Raw genomic sequence first — 14,597 nt, forward strand, 5'->3', positions numbered from 1 at the left:
GATGAATAAAATATAATATTTGTATTTATTTATATTACTAACACCAAACCTTTGAATGGTATTGTATCACGGTTTCAAAAAAAAAAAAAAAAAAAAAAAAAATTATATTATATATATATACACACACATTTTAAAAAATTTAATAAAAAGAAACAAATTAATATATATAAAATAAAAAAAAAATTAAAAAATTTAATTAAATTAAAAATAAATAAATACAAAAAAAATAAATAAAAAACATAATAAATAAATAAAACTATAAAAATTACAATAAAAAAATAAATGGAGATAAAAACAATTTAAAATCCAATAAATAAATACAATTAAATTTACAATAAATAATAATAATAAATAAATAAAAACTCCAATAAATAAATAAATAAATATATATATATAGCACCACGAAAATTCTGAAAAATGCTTTACCATCATAGAAATATATTACACTTTAAAACATTAAAACAGTAATTCGGTAAAATAGTTAATAATATTGTGAATTATTACGATTTAAAATACTTTTTCTGTATTTTAGATCAATATTTATATATCTAAATAAGTAAATAAAAATTAATAATATTTTTAAATACAATAAATAAATTCTAAATTAATATTAAATAAATAAAAATAAACAAATTATTTATATATATATAAAATACATCAAATAAATAAATAAATAAATAAAACACTTATAATAAATCAACAAAAAACAACTATAAAATAAAAATTAATAATAAAATAGAAATAAATAAACTATTTAAAATCCAATAAATAAAAAATAATAATTACATTTAAATAAAATATATATATATACACATATATATACAGCAGCACGAAAATTCTGCTTTACCATCATAGAAATATACCCAAGTTTAAAACATATTAAAACAGTAATTTAATATTGTGAATTACTACAAATTAAAATCTTTTTTCTCTATTTTTGATTAAATAAATGCAGCCTTGGTGAGCAGACGAGACTTCTTAGAAACATTAACTAAAATCTTAATGTTTCTAAACGTTTGACTGGTACGGTTCTTCAAAAAACAAAGTAAGATAAACTTATGCTCTGGCAAAATATTAACTATTTTAGTGCCGTCCTGATCTACATCTTTGTCCATTTCATATCCTTCTCTTTTTGTAAGTGTTTCCTGTCCTGAGCTGTAATAGTGCCAGAATCTGTGCTTCAACACGTCTGTTTCCTGTGAATAACACACTTCATGAATAAAGCACGTAATGCAGACGCTCTACTCCTCATCCTGAGCGCTTGAACTGGTGAATCTGACTGGTTCCACCCATAAAGGCACGAGGAGCTGGCATCACAACGGCCGGTTGTGTAACGCACACACACACACACACACACACACACACACACTGCCAAGGGAACAGCCGTATGAACACTGAGCCAGCAGATATAGGTGCAGTCCTCACACCCCGCCAGTTTCTAGGCTGTAGAGCAATAAACATGCAGGCGGTGTGTGTGTGTGTGTGTGTGTGTGTGTGTGTGTGTGTGTGTGTGTGTGGAAAAACAGGGAGAGGTTTCTGAGGAACACAGTTAGCTGGACGTACACCGAGTGTAAGAATAGGCTGGACACATCTGAGACTAAATCTAAAGTAGGTTAGTTTCATGTCTGTGAGTTAACGGCTACTGTCATGTTTATGGTTCATACACGTAGGATAAGCGATATATAGAGTAACTGACCTAACAAACAATTTCTATTTGTAATTATGTAGGAAATATTAAATATGAACATGTATCTGCTATAGGGTTGGGTATCGTTCTGTTTTTTTTCGATTCCGGTGCCAAACCGATACTTTTTTAAAACGGTCCCGGTGCTTAAACGGTTCCTGAAACGATACTTTAAAAAAAAGGCCACAAAACAAGGTGGATGACATTAAATGGCTATTTATTTTTTATTTAAATTGAACCATTTATTAAAAGTTTAATGTATACTTAAATGTATGAATATAAATAAATACAAAACACAATTTACTTGTTTACAAATTATTATTGACTTATTTACAAATTCACAGTAAAACCTAAGCCACCTAACCCAACTACAGCAAGCCTAATATAACTCTGAATAGTTACAGTAATAACAGCAGAGTCTGTGTTCTTGCTCTGCTACTAACCAGCTTCATTTTTAAATATGATCATATTCTCTGGCTAAATATTTTAGAACGCATCATCTTAATGTTTCCATGGCGACACATCATGTTTCTCACATGACACACAGCGGCCGCAATAGCGCTGACAGCTCAGCTGTATCGGGTTTATTCCACTTTTTCTTTTTATTCAAAATATTCACAAACTTCTTAACTGTGTCACGAAATATCTGATGTTCAAATGTGTGAGTGAATGTGTGTTAGTTGATCTATAAAGCGCAATGGGCGACGCCATGTTAGTTTGTGCCTCAGAATCGGATCTGTCGGATTTACACTTGAGTTCATTCTCGTCTCACGAAATACATGAAAGTAAGTGACCAGTGAACTGGAGGAAGAATAGAGTAAACTATATAGTTACTATATAATGTGCATGTATCTGTGAATAAAACACGTAATGTTAGTCAATTGTCATTGCCGCTTTCATAGACATCAGTGTGTGTTTTTTGCTAGTAGCCTATGTATGAGCATTTAAATGTCTGAAACCTGAAATAAACATGTACAGGGTTTTTCCTGGGTCAAAAATGGTCTTCGGTGGTGGCTGACAGACATGGTCATCCACACATACACAGTAAAAAGTACCCTACCCACGTGATCTGTGAGCGCAATACTGACAATACATTTAAAATAAATTCAAAGAAACAGTTTGTAATTTTTGCTTATCTTATTTCGATACCTTGATTTTTGTTTCTTTTGTTCCTCATTTTTACACTATTTACAAATAATTGTTTTGGTATATAACCATATCAATATTAAAAATAGTATTTAAAAAAATAACAAATAGCCTAATTTTCTGCCATATACAATTTCATAAAATTATCAGCTAGCTAATAACAACTTTGTTCTGGTTTCACCTCACTCCATTCTAAACTAAATGATTTAAGGCTATTTATTTACTACACATTGTCAACAGAAATAAGCTGAAAGACTGTGGATAATTCAAACTAATTCTTACTATCCACTCTTGCTAAATTGGGTGAGCACACTTGTGTTCTCATTTCAGGTGTTGTTCTGAGTAAATTAATAAACTGATTCGTGAGTTCGATCAGTGTTGGACAGTTCAGTTGTTCTAACCAGTCGTTAAAATGATTCGATTCAAAGGAGTCATTAGGTCGCGAATCGGACATTAGCAGACGCGTTGTGTGTGAATCCCGTCTGTTAGAACATCGCGAAAGATTTGTCAACACACAGAAAACACTTCATAACTGGATAGGATTTGTTTCCCGTTTATTGAAAGTATGGTTTATGTCAGCTGGTCGGTGAAGAGTTAGCGTTTTTTGAGCGCAATTCACATCCAGCGGTAGTTCAAGGAAAAAAATGTCAGAATCCACCACGTGCAACATGGATTCTGTCTTCCGACCTTTTGATTAACGTGATATGTGAAATATTAGAATGCTACAACGGTGCTTATTTTGAAGACCGAGAGCGTGCGCGCGGGATAGGGCTCTCCGCTCGTTCTCTCTGTCATCAGATAACATGCGCCCGATCACAAGCGCAGTAGATCTACATCACTCATAAATCACAATAGGCTAACTGATCAAATAAGGCTTTGGCGGGGCAAAAATTTGTTTTGGCGGCCGCCAAAACATTTTCAATGTAGGAAAAACCCTGATGTAGTTGAAAACACTGAATAGTTGTCATGAGATGTGGTTGAAAACACTGAATAGTTGTCATGAGATGTGGTTGAAAACACTGAATAGTTGTCATGAGATGTGGTTGAAAACACTGAATAGTTGTCATGAGATGTGTTTGAAAACACTGAATAGTTGTCATGAGATGTGTTTGAAAACACTGAATAGTTGTCATGAGATGTGTTTGAAAACACTGAATAGTTTTCATGAGATGTGTTTGAAAACACTGAATAGTTGTCATGAGATGTGGTTGAAAACACTGAATAGTTGTCATGAGATGTGGTTGAAAACACTGAATAGTTGTCATGAGATGTGGTTGAAAACACTGAATAGTTGTCATGAGATGTGGTTGAAAACACTGAATAGTTGTCATGAGTTTGTGATGTGACCAGCGCTGAGCATCTGTCTCTGGCTCAGCCAAAGCGCGAAAGCACGTTTGAATTTTGGCACCGAAATCTGTGTTCTGATTCAGTCCGGTACATACCGGTTATATAAGTACCAGTGCCATATTGGCACCGGGTTTCGGTACCCAACCCTAATCTGCAACCCTCTACAATGCGAGTAAATCTTCACTCTGGGCGACTAAATAACATCTGCGTTAAGGCCCTTTCACACCGGACGCGTAACGAAAAAGCGAAGCGGAAAAACAAATATTTTGCATGCGAATAGTTCGCATCAAAACTATTCGCATCAGCCGCGACGCGAGTTTGCGACGTTTCAGAGCTCAGACATTCCAAAACATTTGCGGCGACAGCTGAGAAAACACGGACATTTTGTGGAGCTCGAGAGAGACAGTAGCACCGCATCTGATGAGAACAAACACACACACACACACACACACACACACACTTCAGGAACCAATCGATCCGGAGCAGCTGTTTCCAGTTGAGTCACAATTAGGGATGACTTGATACCACAATTTTGTCTTCGGTACGGTACCACAATCTAATACCGAAGTACCGATATTAAATCGATACCACACCTGGTCTGAATTTTGGCGCAGGTATTGCGCATCATTTTACTCACTCTCGCAAGTTTGAGGTTTATAAAGCGGGAAATTAACGCAAATGTTTATTATTAAATGAATCAACAAAGATCATCAAATCAGTCATTTGGAAACTTTCTTGTGCAAAGTAATTTCAGCAATACACCCTTCTCTAGCTCTCAAAATTAGCAAATTTCTGGTTTCAAAAGACATCGCACATGCACTATAAAAGCATCTGCGCGCTCCGATTCAACACTTATGCTTTCGTTTCGGGACAGCTGACTGAAATCACTGCCCACGTCTTTTTAAACCCCGCCAATTTGAACATGCGAGCGATGTTATCGCATTCCGTACTACACAGGATTTTAGCCTCTAAATGCTAACAGTGACACAGAAATAACGGAGGCTCCGCCCCTTAATGTGAGAGATCACTGTGAAGTGCTCATTGTGATTTTAAACTTGTGTTTATATTTTAATTATTTGTGCGTTTCCGTGGTTGTGTTGACATTTCTGCCTTTATAACGGAGGGGATTATAATCAGAGGAAGGGTACATTTAAAATAAAAATGTTTGAATGTAAAATATTTTGAATAGGTCATAAAAATAATTATCAATATCGACCGATATGAAACGCTTATATCGTGATGCAGTTTTCAGCCATATCGCCCGCCCTAGTAAGACTGCTGTTCTAGTCTAAAATGTGATCACATGCTCCACTTTTGACGCCGAGAGTGTTCAATATCAGATCCTGAAGGATGAACCCAAATCCTGTGTTTGTCACCAAAATTAACAAAATTGCCACCAAAATTAACAAAATTGTTACCAAAATTAACAAAATTGCCACCAAAATGAATTTAAGACACCAAAATTAACAAAATTGCCACCAAAATGAACAAAATTGCCACCAAAATGAATTTAAGACACCAAAATGAACAAAATTGCCACCAAAATGAATTTAAGACACCAAAATTAACCAAAATTGTTACCAAAATTCACACAATTGTTACCAAAATGATCTTAAGACACCAAAATTAACAACATTGTTACCAAAATTAACAAAATTGCCACCAAAATGAACTTAAGACACCAAAATTAACAAAATAGTTACCAAAATTCACACAATTGTTACCAAAATGATCTTAAGACACCAAAATTAACCAAAATTGTTACCAAAATTCACACAATTGTTACCAAAATGATCTTAAGACACCAAAATTAACCAAAATTGTTACCAAAATTCACACAATTGTTACCAAAATGATCTTAAGACACCAACATTGATAAAATTGTTACCAAAATTGTTACCAAAATTAACAACATCTTAAGACACCAAAATTAACAAAATTGCCACCAAAATGAACAAAATTGCCACCAAAATGAATTTAAGACACCAAAATTAACCAAAATTGTTACCAAAATTCACACAATTGTTACCAAAATGATCTTAAGACACCAAAATTAACAACATTGTTACCAAAATTAACAAAATTGTTACCAAAATTCACACAATTGTTACCAAAATGATCTTAAGACACCAAAATTAACAACATTGTTACCAAAATGAACAAAATTGTTACCAAAATTCACACAATTGTTACCAAAATGATCTTAAGACACCAACATTGATAAAATTGTTACCAAAATTCACAAAATTGCCACCAAAATTCACAAAATTGCCACCAAAATGAACAAAATTGCCACCAAAATGAACTTAATTACCACCTAAATTAACAAAATAGTTACCAAAATTAACAAAATTGCCACCAAAATGAACAAAATTGCCACCAAAATGAACAAAATTGCCACCAAAATGAATTTAAGACACCAAAATTAACCAAAATTGCCACCAAAATTCACACAATTGTTACCAAAATGATCTTAAGACACCAAAATTAACAACATTGTTACCAAAATTAACAAAATTGCCACCAAAATGAACTTAAGACACCAAAATTAACAAAATAGTTACCAAAATTCACACAATTGTTACCAAAATGATCTTAAGACACCAACATTGATAAAATTGTTACCAAAATTGTTACCAAAATTAACAACATCTTAAGACACCAAAATTAACAAAATTGCCACCAAAATGAACAAAATTGCCACCAAAATGAATTTAAGACACCAAAATTAACCAAAATTGTTACCAAAATTCACACAATTGTTACCAAAATGATCTTAAGACACCAACATTGATAAAATTGTTACCAAAATTAACAAAATTGTTACCAAAATTCACACAATTGTTACCAAAATGATCTTAAGACACCAAAATTAACAACATTGTTACCAAAATTAACAAAATTGTTACCAAAATTCACACAATTGTTACCAAAATGATCTTAAGACACCAAAATTAACAACATTGTTACCAAAATTAACAAAATTGTTACCAAAATTCACACAATTGTTACCAAAATGATCTTAAGACACCAACATTGATAAAATTGTTACCAAAATTCACAAAATTGCCACCAAAATGAACAAAATTGCCACCAAAATGAACTTAATTGCCACCTAAATTAACAAAATAGTTACCAAAATTAACAAAATTGCCACCTAAATTAACAAAATAGTTACCAAAATTAACAAAATTGCCACCTAAATTAACAAAATTGCCACCAAAATGAACAAATTTGTTACCAAAATGAATAAAATAGTGCCCTATCAGTGTTTCCCACATATTAGAAACCAATGTGTGGTGTTGGGCGGGTGGAGGGGATGGGTTCAGTGATTGCCACAAATATCGATTTCGATCTTGATTCAGTATCAATTCATATTTATATAGCCTACTGTACATATGAGGAAAAAGAAGTTTAACTATTTTAAACTTTTCTTAAATTGTATTTGCTCACATTCAAATAATATTCACTTGTGTGCTTATATAAGTATTATTCAAAATATTAGGATGCAAGTTAATAACTTTTTTAAATTTCACATTTAAAGAAATGTGATCATGTATAAATATTTATTCAAATGCTAAAAACCTAAAAATAAGTAAGAAGATATGATCTGCAATACTTTGAGCAACTAGATACATATTATTTATTAGTACTGTATCTTTATTAAAGAGCCATTCAGGCCTCTTTGCATTGGAATTCTCTATTTTAACCTTAATTACTACACTAATTGTAATATAAATAATATAAAATATTTGAAGTGGTCATTAATGGACCACAATTATTGCACAAATAGTAGGCCTATTTAGTACCAAAAGATAAAAATATTCAATAAATATTATTAAACTAAAATATAGAACATATAGGCGATTTAATTAAAAAATAGTTAAGGTGTATGGTCACATTTGACCACCAATGAGTATGATGTGAACAATTAGTATGAGGGCTAAATATTGACATTAATGTAACAATGTTGGGTCTATCATCACTCTCCATAATAAAATGCTCCTGTAAATGTTGTGGATGTAATAATCAATGCACACTATGCTGTACTGTACCAAAACCTATCGCACGGATCCAATATACTGTTACACAGCATCTTATGTTTGTGTTTACTTAAAGACATAACCGACTATCAAAGGACAAAAGACAGAAAATCACTCACTGATCTTGTTTTATAACGTTAAATTGTAAGCGTTATCAGATTATTAGGGTCCAAGTGAACACAGCTAGTGAGCATTTGCATTTTCCTGCTACTTCAACACTATCCTGACTGATTACAGGCATAAAGCATTGATCATAAGAAACGTTTGACATCATTAAAATGCCTAAAAAACAAACTCTAATGCAAAATAAAAGCACAATGTAAATAACCAATCACAAAGAGCTGCACTAGAAGATCAGCTGCGGGTAAAAGGAGCCGGCGGCGAGTAGTTATTTAAACACAGCTTTTCATTAATCCAAGAATTATACTGTATACAGTAAAACAATAACAGTGTTGTATAATCACAGGGTGCTTCATTATTTACTGCTTTATTATAATACATTGCACACAATAAAGCAATAACACTAAAACATGAGTTGCATAATAGAATTATAGACTAGACAGAAACACAGTGTAATAGATCTAGGTCTTGGAATTACTCTGAGATAAAATTAATTCTCACCAAATATGATTTTATATATGAGGATATGAAAAATCACAATTTATGGGTTTCAGTGACTTTGAGGGTCTGTTTATCACTGTCAGTATTATAGAGCATATTTTTGTATTTTAACGACTTAAAGGGATAGTTCACCCAAAATTTTAAATTATCATTTACTCACCAAACCTGTATAAATATCTTTGTTCTGTTGAAGATATTTTGAAGAATGTGTGTAACCGAACAGTTTGGGGCATCAAAAGTTTTTTTCCCCATAATATGAAAGTCAATGTTGTTTGGTTACACATATTTTTCTAAAAAAAATCTCCTTTTGTGTTCAGCAGAAGAAAGAAACTCATACAGGTTTGCAACAAATGAAATGGATAGTTCACCCAAAAATGAAAATTATACCATGATTTACTCTCCCTCAAGTCAACCTGGCTGTGTATGACATTCTTCAGATGAACACAATGTGAGTTATATTAATAATGTCCTGACTCTTCCAAGTGCATCTATCCATCAAAAAAGTGCATCCATCCATCATAAAAGTGCATCTATCCATCATAAAAGTGCATCTATCCATCATAAAAAGTGCATCTGTCAATCATAAAAGTGCATCCATCCATCATAAAAGTGCATCTATCCATCATAAGTGCATCTATCCATCATAAAAGTGCATCTGTCAATCATAAAAGTGCATCCATCCATCATAAAAGTGCATCTATCCATCATAAAAGTGCATCTATCCATCATAAAAGTGCATCTATCCATCATAAAAGTGCATCTATCCATCATAAAAGTGCATCCATCCATCATAAAAGTGCATCTATCCATCATAAAAGTGCATCTATCCAACATAAAAGTGCATCTGTCAATCATAAAAGTGCATCCATCCATCATAAAAGTGCATCTATCCATCATAAAAGTGCATCTATCCATCATAAAAGTGCATCTATCCATCATAAAAGTGCATCTATCCATCAAAAAAGTGCATCCATCCATCATAAAAGTGCATCCATCCATCATAAAAGTGCATCTATCCATCATAAAAGTGCATCTATCCAACATAAAAGTGCATCTGTCCATCATAAAAGTGCATCTATCCATCATAAAAATGCATCTATCCATCATAAAAGCGCATCTATCCAACATAAAAGTACATCTATCCATCATAAAAGTGCATCTATCCATCATAAAAGTGCATCTGTCAATCATAAAAGTGCATCCATCCATCATAAAAGTGCATCTATCCATCATAAAAGTGCATCTATCCATCATAAAAGTGCATCTATCCATCAAAAAAGTGCATCCATCCATCATAAAAGTGCATCCATCCATCATAAAAGTGCATCTATCCATCATAAAAGTGCATCTATCCAACATAAAAGTGCATCTGTCCATCATAAAAGTGCATCTATCCATCATAAAAATGCATCTATCCATCATAAAAGCGCATCTATCCAACATAAAAGTACATCTATCCATCATAAAAGTGCATCTATCCATCATAAAAATGCATCTATCCATCATAAAAGCGCATCTATCCATCATAAAAGCGCATCTATCCAACATAAAAGTACATCTATCCATCATAAAAGTGCATCCATCCATCATAAAAGTACATCTATCCATCATAAAAGTGCATCCATCCATCATAAAAGTGCATCTATCCAACATAAAAGTGCATCTGTCCATCATAAAAGTGCATCTATCCATCATAAAAATGCATCTATCCATCATAAAAGTGCATCTATCCAACATAAAAGCGCATCTATCCATCATAAAAGCGCATCTATCCATCATAAAAGCGCATCTATCCAACATAAAAGTACATCTATCCATCATAAAAGTGCATCCATCCATCATAAAAGTGCATCCATCCATCATAAAAGTGCATCTATCCAACATAAAAGTGCATCTGTCCAACATAAAAGTGCATCCATCCATCATAAAAGTGCATCTATCCAACATAAAAGTGCATCTGTCCATCATAAAAGTGCATCTATCCATCATAAAAATGCATCTATCCATCATAAAAGCGCATCTATCCAACATAAAAGTACATCTATCCATCATAAAAGTGCATCTATCCATCATAAAAATGCATCTATCCATCATAAAAGCGCATCTATCCATCATAAAAGTGCATCTATCCATCATAAAAGTGCATCTATACATCATAAAAGTGCATCTATCCATCATAAAAGTGCATCTATCCAACATAAAAGTGCATCTGTCCATCATAAAAGTGCATCTATCCATCATAAAAATGCATCTATCCATCATAAAAGAGCATCTGTCCATCATAAAAGTGCATCTATCCATCATAAAAGCGCATCTATCCATCATAAAAGTACATCTATCCATCATAAAAGTGCATCTGTCCATCATAAAAGTGCATCTACCCATCATAAAAATGCATCTATCCATCATAAAAGAGCATCTATCCATCATAAAAGCGCATCTATCCATCATAAAAGTACATCTATCCATCATAAAAGTGCATCTGTCCATCATAAAAGTGCATCTACCCATCATAAAAATGCATCTATCCATCATAAAAGTGCATCCATCCATCATAAAAGTGCATCTATCCAACATAAAAGTGCATCTGTCCATCATAAAAGTGCATCTATCCATCATAAAAATGCATCTATCCATCATAAAAGTGCATCTATCCAACATAAAAGCGCATCTATCCATCATAAAAGCGCATCTATCCATCATAAAAGCGCATCTATCCATCATAAAAGTGCATCTATCCATCATAAAAGTGCATCTATCCATCATAAAAGTGCATCTATCCAACATAAAAGTGCATCTGTCCATCATAAAAGTGCATCTATCCAACATAAAAGTACATCTATCCATCATAAAAGTGCATCCATCCATCATAAAAGTGCATCTATCCATCATAAAAGTGCATCTATCCATCATAAAAGTGCATCCATCCATCATAAAAGTGCATCTATCCATCATAAAAGTGCATCTATCCATCATAAAAGTGCATCTATCCATCATAAAAGTGCATCTATCCAACATAAAAGTGCATCTGTCCATCATAAAAGTGCATCTATCCATCATAAAAATGCATCTATCCATCATAAAAGTGCATCTATCCAACATAAAAGCGCATCTATCCATCATAAAAGCGCATCTATCCATCATAAAAGCGCATCTATCCATCATAAAAGTGCATCTATCCATCATAAAAGTGCATCTATCCATCATAAAAGTGCATCTATCCAACATAAAAGTGCATCTATCCATCATAAAAGTGCATCTATCCAACATAAAAGTACATCTATCCATCATAAAAGTGCATCCATCCATCATAAAAGTGCATCCATCCATCATAAAAGTGCATCTATCCAACATAAAAGTGCATCTGTCCAACATAAAAGTGCATCCATCCATCATAAAAGTGCATCTATCCAACATAAAAGTGCATCTGTCCATCATAAAAGTGCATCTATCCATCATAAAAATGCATCTATCCATCATAAAAGCGCATCTATCCAACATAAAAGCGCATCTATCCAACATAAAAGCGCATCTATCCAACATAAAAGTGCATCCATCCATCATAAAAGTGCATCTATCCAACATAAAAGTGCATCTGTCCATCATAAAAGTGCATCTATCCATCATAAAAATGCATCTATCCATCATAAAAGCGCATCTATCCAACATAAAAGTACATCTATCCATCATAAAAGTGCATCTATCCATCATAAAAATGCATCTATCCATCATAAAAGCGCATCTATCCATCATAAAAGTACATCTATCCATCATAAAAGTGCATCTGTCCATCATAAAAGTGCATCTACCCATCATAAAAATGCATCTATCCATCATAAAAGAGCATCTATCCATCATAAAAGTGCACCTATCCATCATAAAAGTGCATCTGTCCATCATAAAAGTGCATCTATCCATCATAAAAGCGCATCTATCCATCATAAAAGCGCATCTATCCATCATAAAAGAGCATCTATCCATCATAAAAGTACATCTATCCATCATAAAAGTGCATCTGTCCATCATAAAAGTGCATCTATCCATCATAAAAGTGCATCTATCCATCATAAAAATGCATCTATCCATCATAAAAGAAACAGAAACAGTCATTTACTGCCATTATAAAGCTTGGAAGAGCCAGGACATCTATTAATATAACTCAGTGTTCGTCTGAAAGAAGAATGTCATGCACACCTAGACTGACCTGAGGGAGAGTAAATCATGGGATAATGTTCTTTTCTTTTTTGGGCACAGCACGTACAGTTCGGCTGTCTCTCAAATCACAGTTTCTGTCGATGTAGACTTTATTTAGTGGCATAATCCTGGAAATGTCTCCTATTGGGAATCTGCAACCGTTCTAAACGCGCCACTAATATCGTCTCTGTAGGAACACAGCCGTTGATGTCAGTGAGCAGCTAATGCTCAGCTAACCCCGTTAGCTCAGCTCGACAGCTCTAAATACCACGGCAAATCAGACTTATAAATATGAATATGCTCCCGTAACAACGATTATGTAATCATTTATCTCATAATGAGAATATGTGAGGTGAAACTTACCCTCGAGCAGGCGCTGAATGATGCTGTCTATGTTGAGTTTGTCGATGTCAGCCATGACTAGCCGATTAAATCACGAACACCACCACTTAAAACACACCAGGGACGACGAATAAAAGTCTTCCGATAACAAAAAAACTGATTTATGATGGAAAAAGCTGAAATATCGCTGTTTTGAGCGGGCCGTCAGACGCGCGTGCTGCGGCGGAGGCTCACCGGCTCTGCGGAAGGACACGTTATACACACCTTCAGCAACAGCGTAGCGGCTGTAATCCGCCGCGCGGATGAATACAGCACAGCTGCACGCAATAGGAAAAATAGTGCGGAGGAAATGGGAGGGAGCTCGACTTTCACAATAATGCGTTGAATGTTAATTCGTATTACTTTTTAGCTATATAATACGTGTATAAATAATGCGTTTTTGCATTGTTTTTATAAAAACGAACTACATTTTCCTTCAATAAAAAGCTACTTAAAGGGACAGTGCACCCAAAAAATTAATCACCCTCATTTTCTTCCAAACCTGTATGAGTCAACGGGTGTCATTTCATTCTGGGGTGAGCTATCACTTTAATTGATTTGTGCTTAAACATCATGTATTTAATTAATGCTTGTATTACAGTGCAGGTGGCTAAAAAAAACATGTTAACCGTCATGTTTCATCATCTCTTCTTTGAGGAAAGGATGTTTTCTTGAGATGTTTCGCCAGCGTCCTGATCTCGTCAGATTGCAGAAGGAACACACTGAGCAAACCACATCAGAACAGTGACACAATACTAATACATTTGAAAAAAATACAACAGATTGCATGAGTTTCTCCTCTGAAGAAGAAGAAGAAGAAGAAGAAGAAGAAGAAGAAGAAGAAGAAGACATGCTCATATTCAGAGCTGTGCTGCCCTCTAGTGTTTGTCATGTGCACTGACCTTCCCTTCAATTCTATTCAATTCTGTTTGGATGGACGGACGGACGGATGGATGGATTAGATTAGATTAGATTAGATTAGATTCAACTTTATATAATATAATATAATATACAGATGGTTATTACTATAAACAGAATTTTAGAGGTATACAATGACATGTTAGGCTAAGATGAGGAATATGGCAGTGGATTAAGGTAGTTCAATAAATGATGGACAGAAGCTATCCGAAAAACAGTGTAAAAGTGCAGTGGAAGAGATTGAATATTACAGTTGAAAGTAC

At 33.7% G+C, this 14,597-nt stretch overlaps 1 protein-coding gene across 1 annotated transcript in view; it reads right to left on the bottom strand.

Moving 5' to 3' along the window:
* The window catches only part of ppp1cc (protein phosphatase 1, catalytic subunit, gamma isozyme), a 45,703-nt gene extending 32,064 nt beyond the window's left edge, over positions 1-13,639 (bottom strand). The window contains exon 1 of the mRNA XM_079815393.1: positions 13,399-13,639. Coding sequence (XP_079671519.1) covers positions 13,399-13,453 — 55 coding nt within the window. The 5' untranslated portion in view covers positions 13,454-13,639. The remainder of the gene's footprint in view (positions 1-13,398) is intronic.
* Positions 13,640-14,597: the final 958 nt, after the last annotated feature.

This window comes from Gobio gobio, assembly GCF_949357685.1.
Source record: "Gobio gobio genome assembly, chromosome: 4".
Lineage (NCBI taxonomy): Eukaryota > Metazoa > Chordata > Actinopteri > Cypriniformes > Gobionidae > Gobio > Gobio gobio.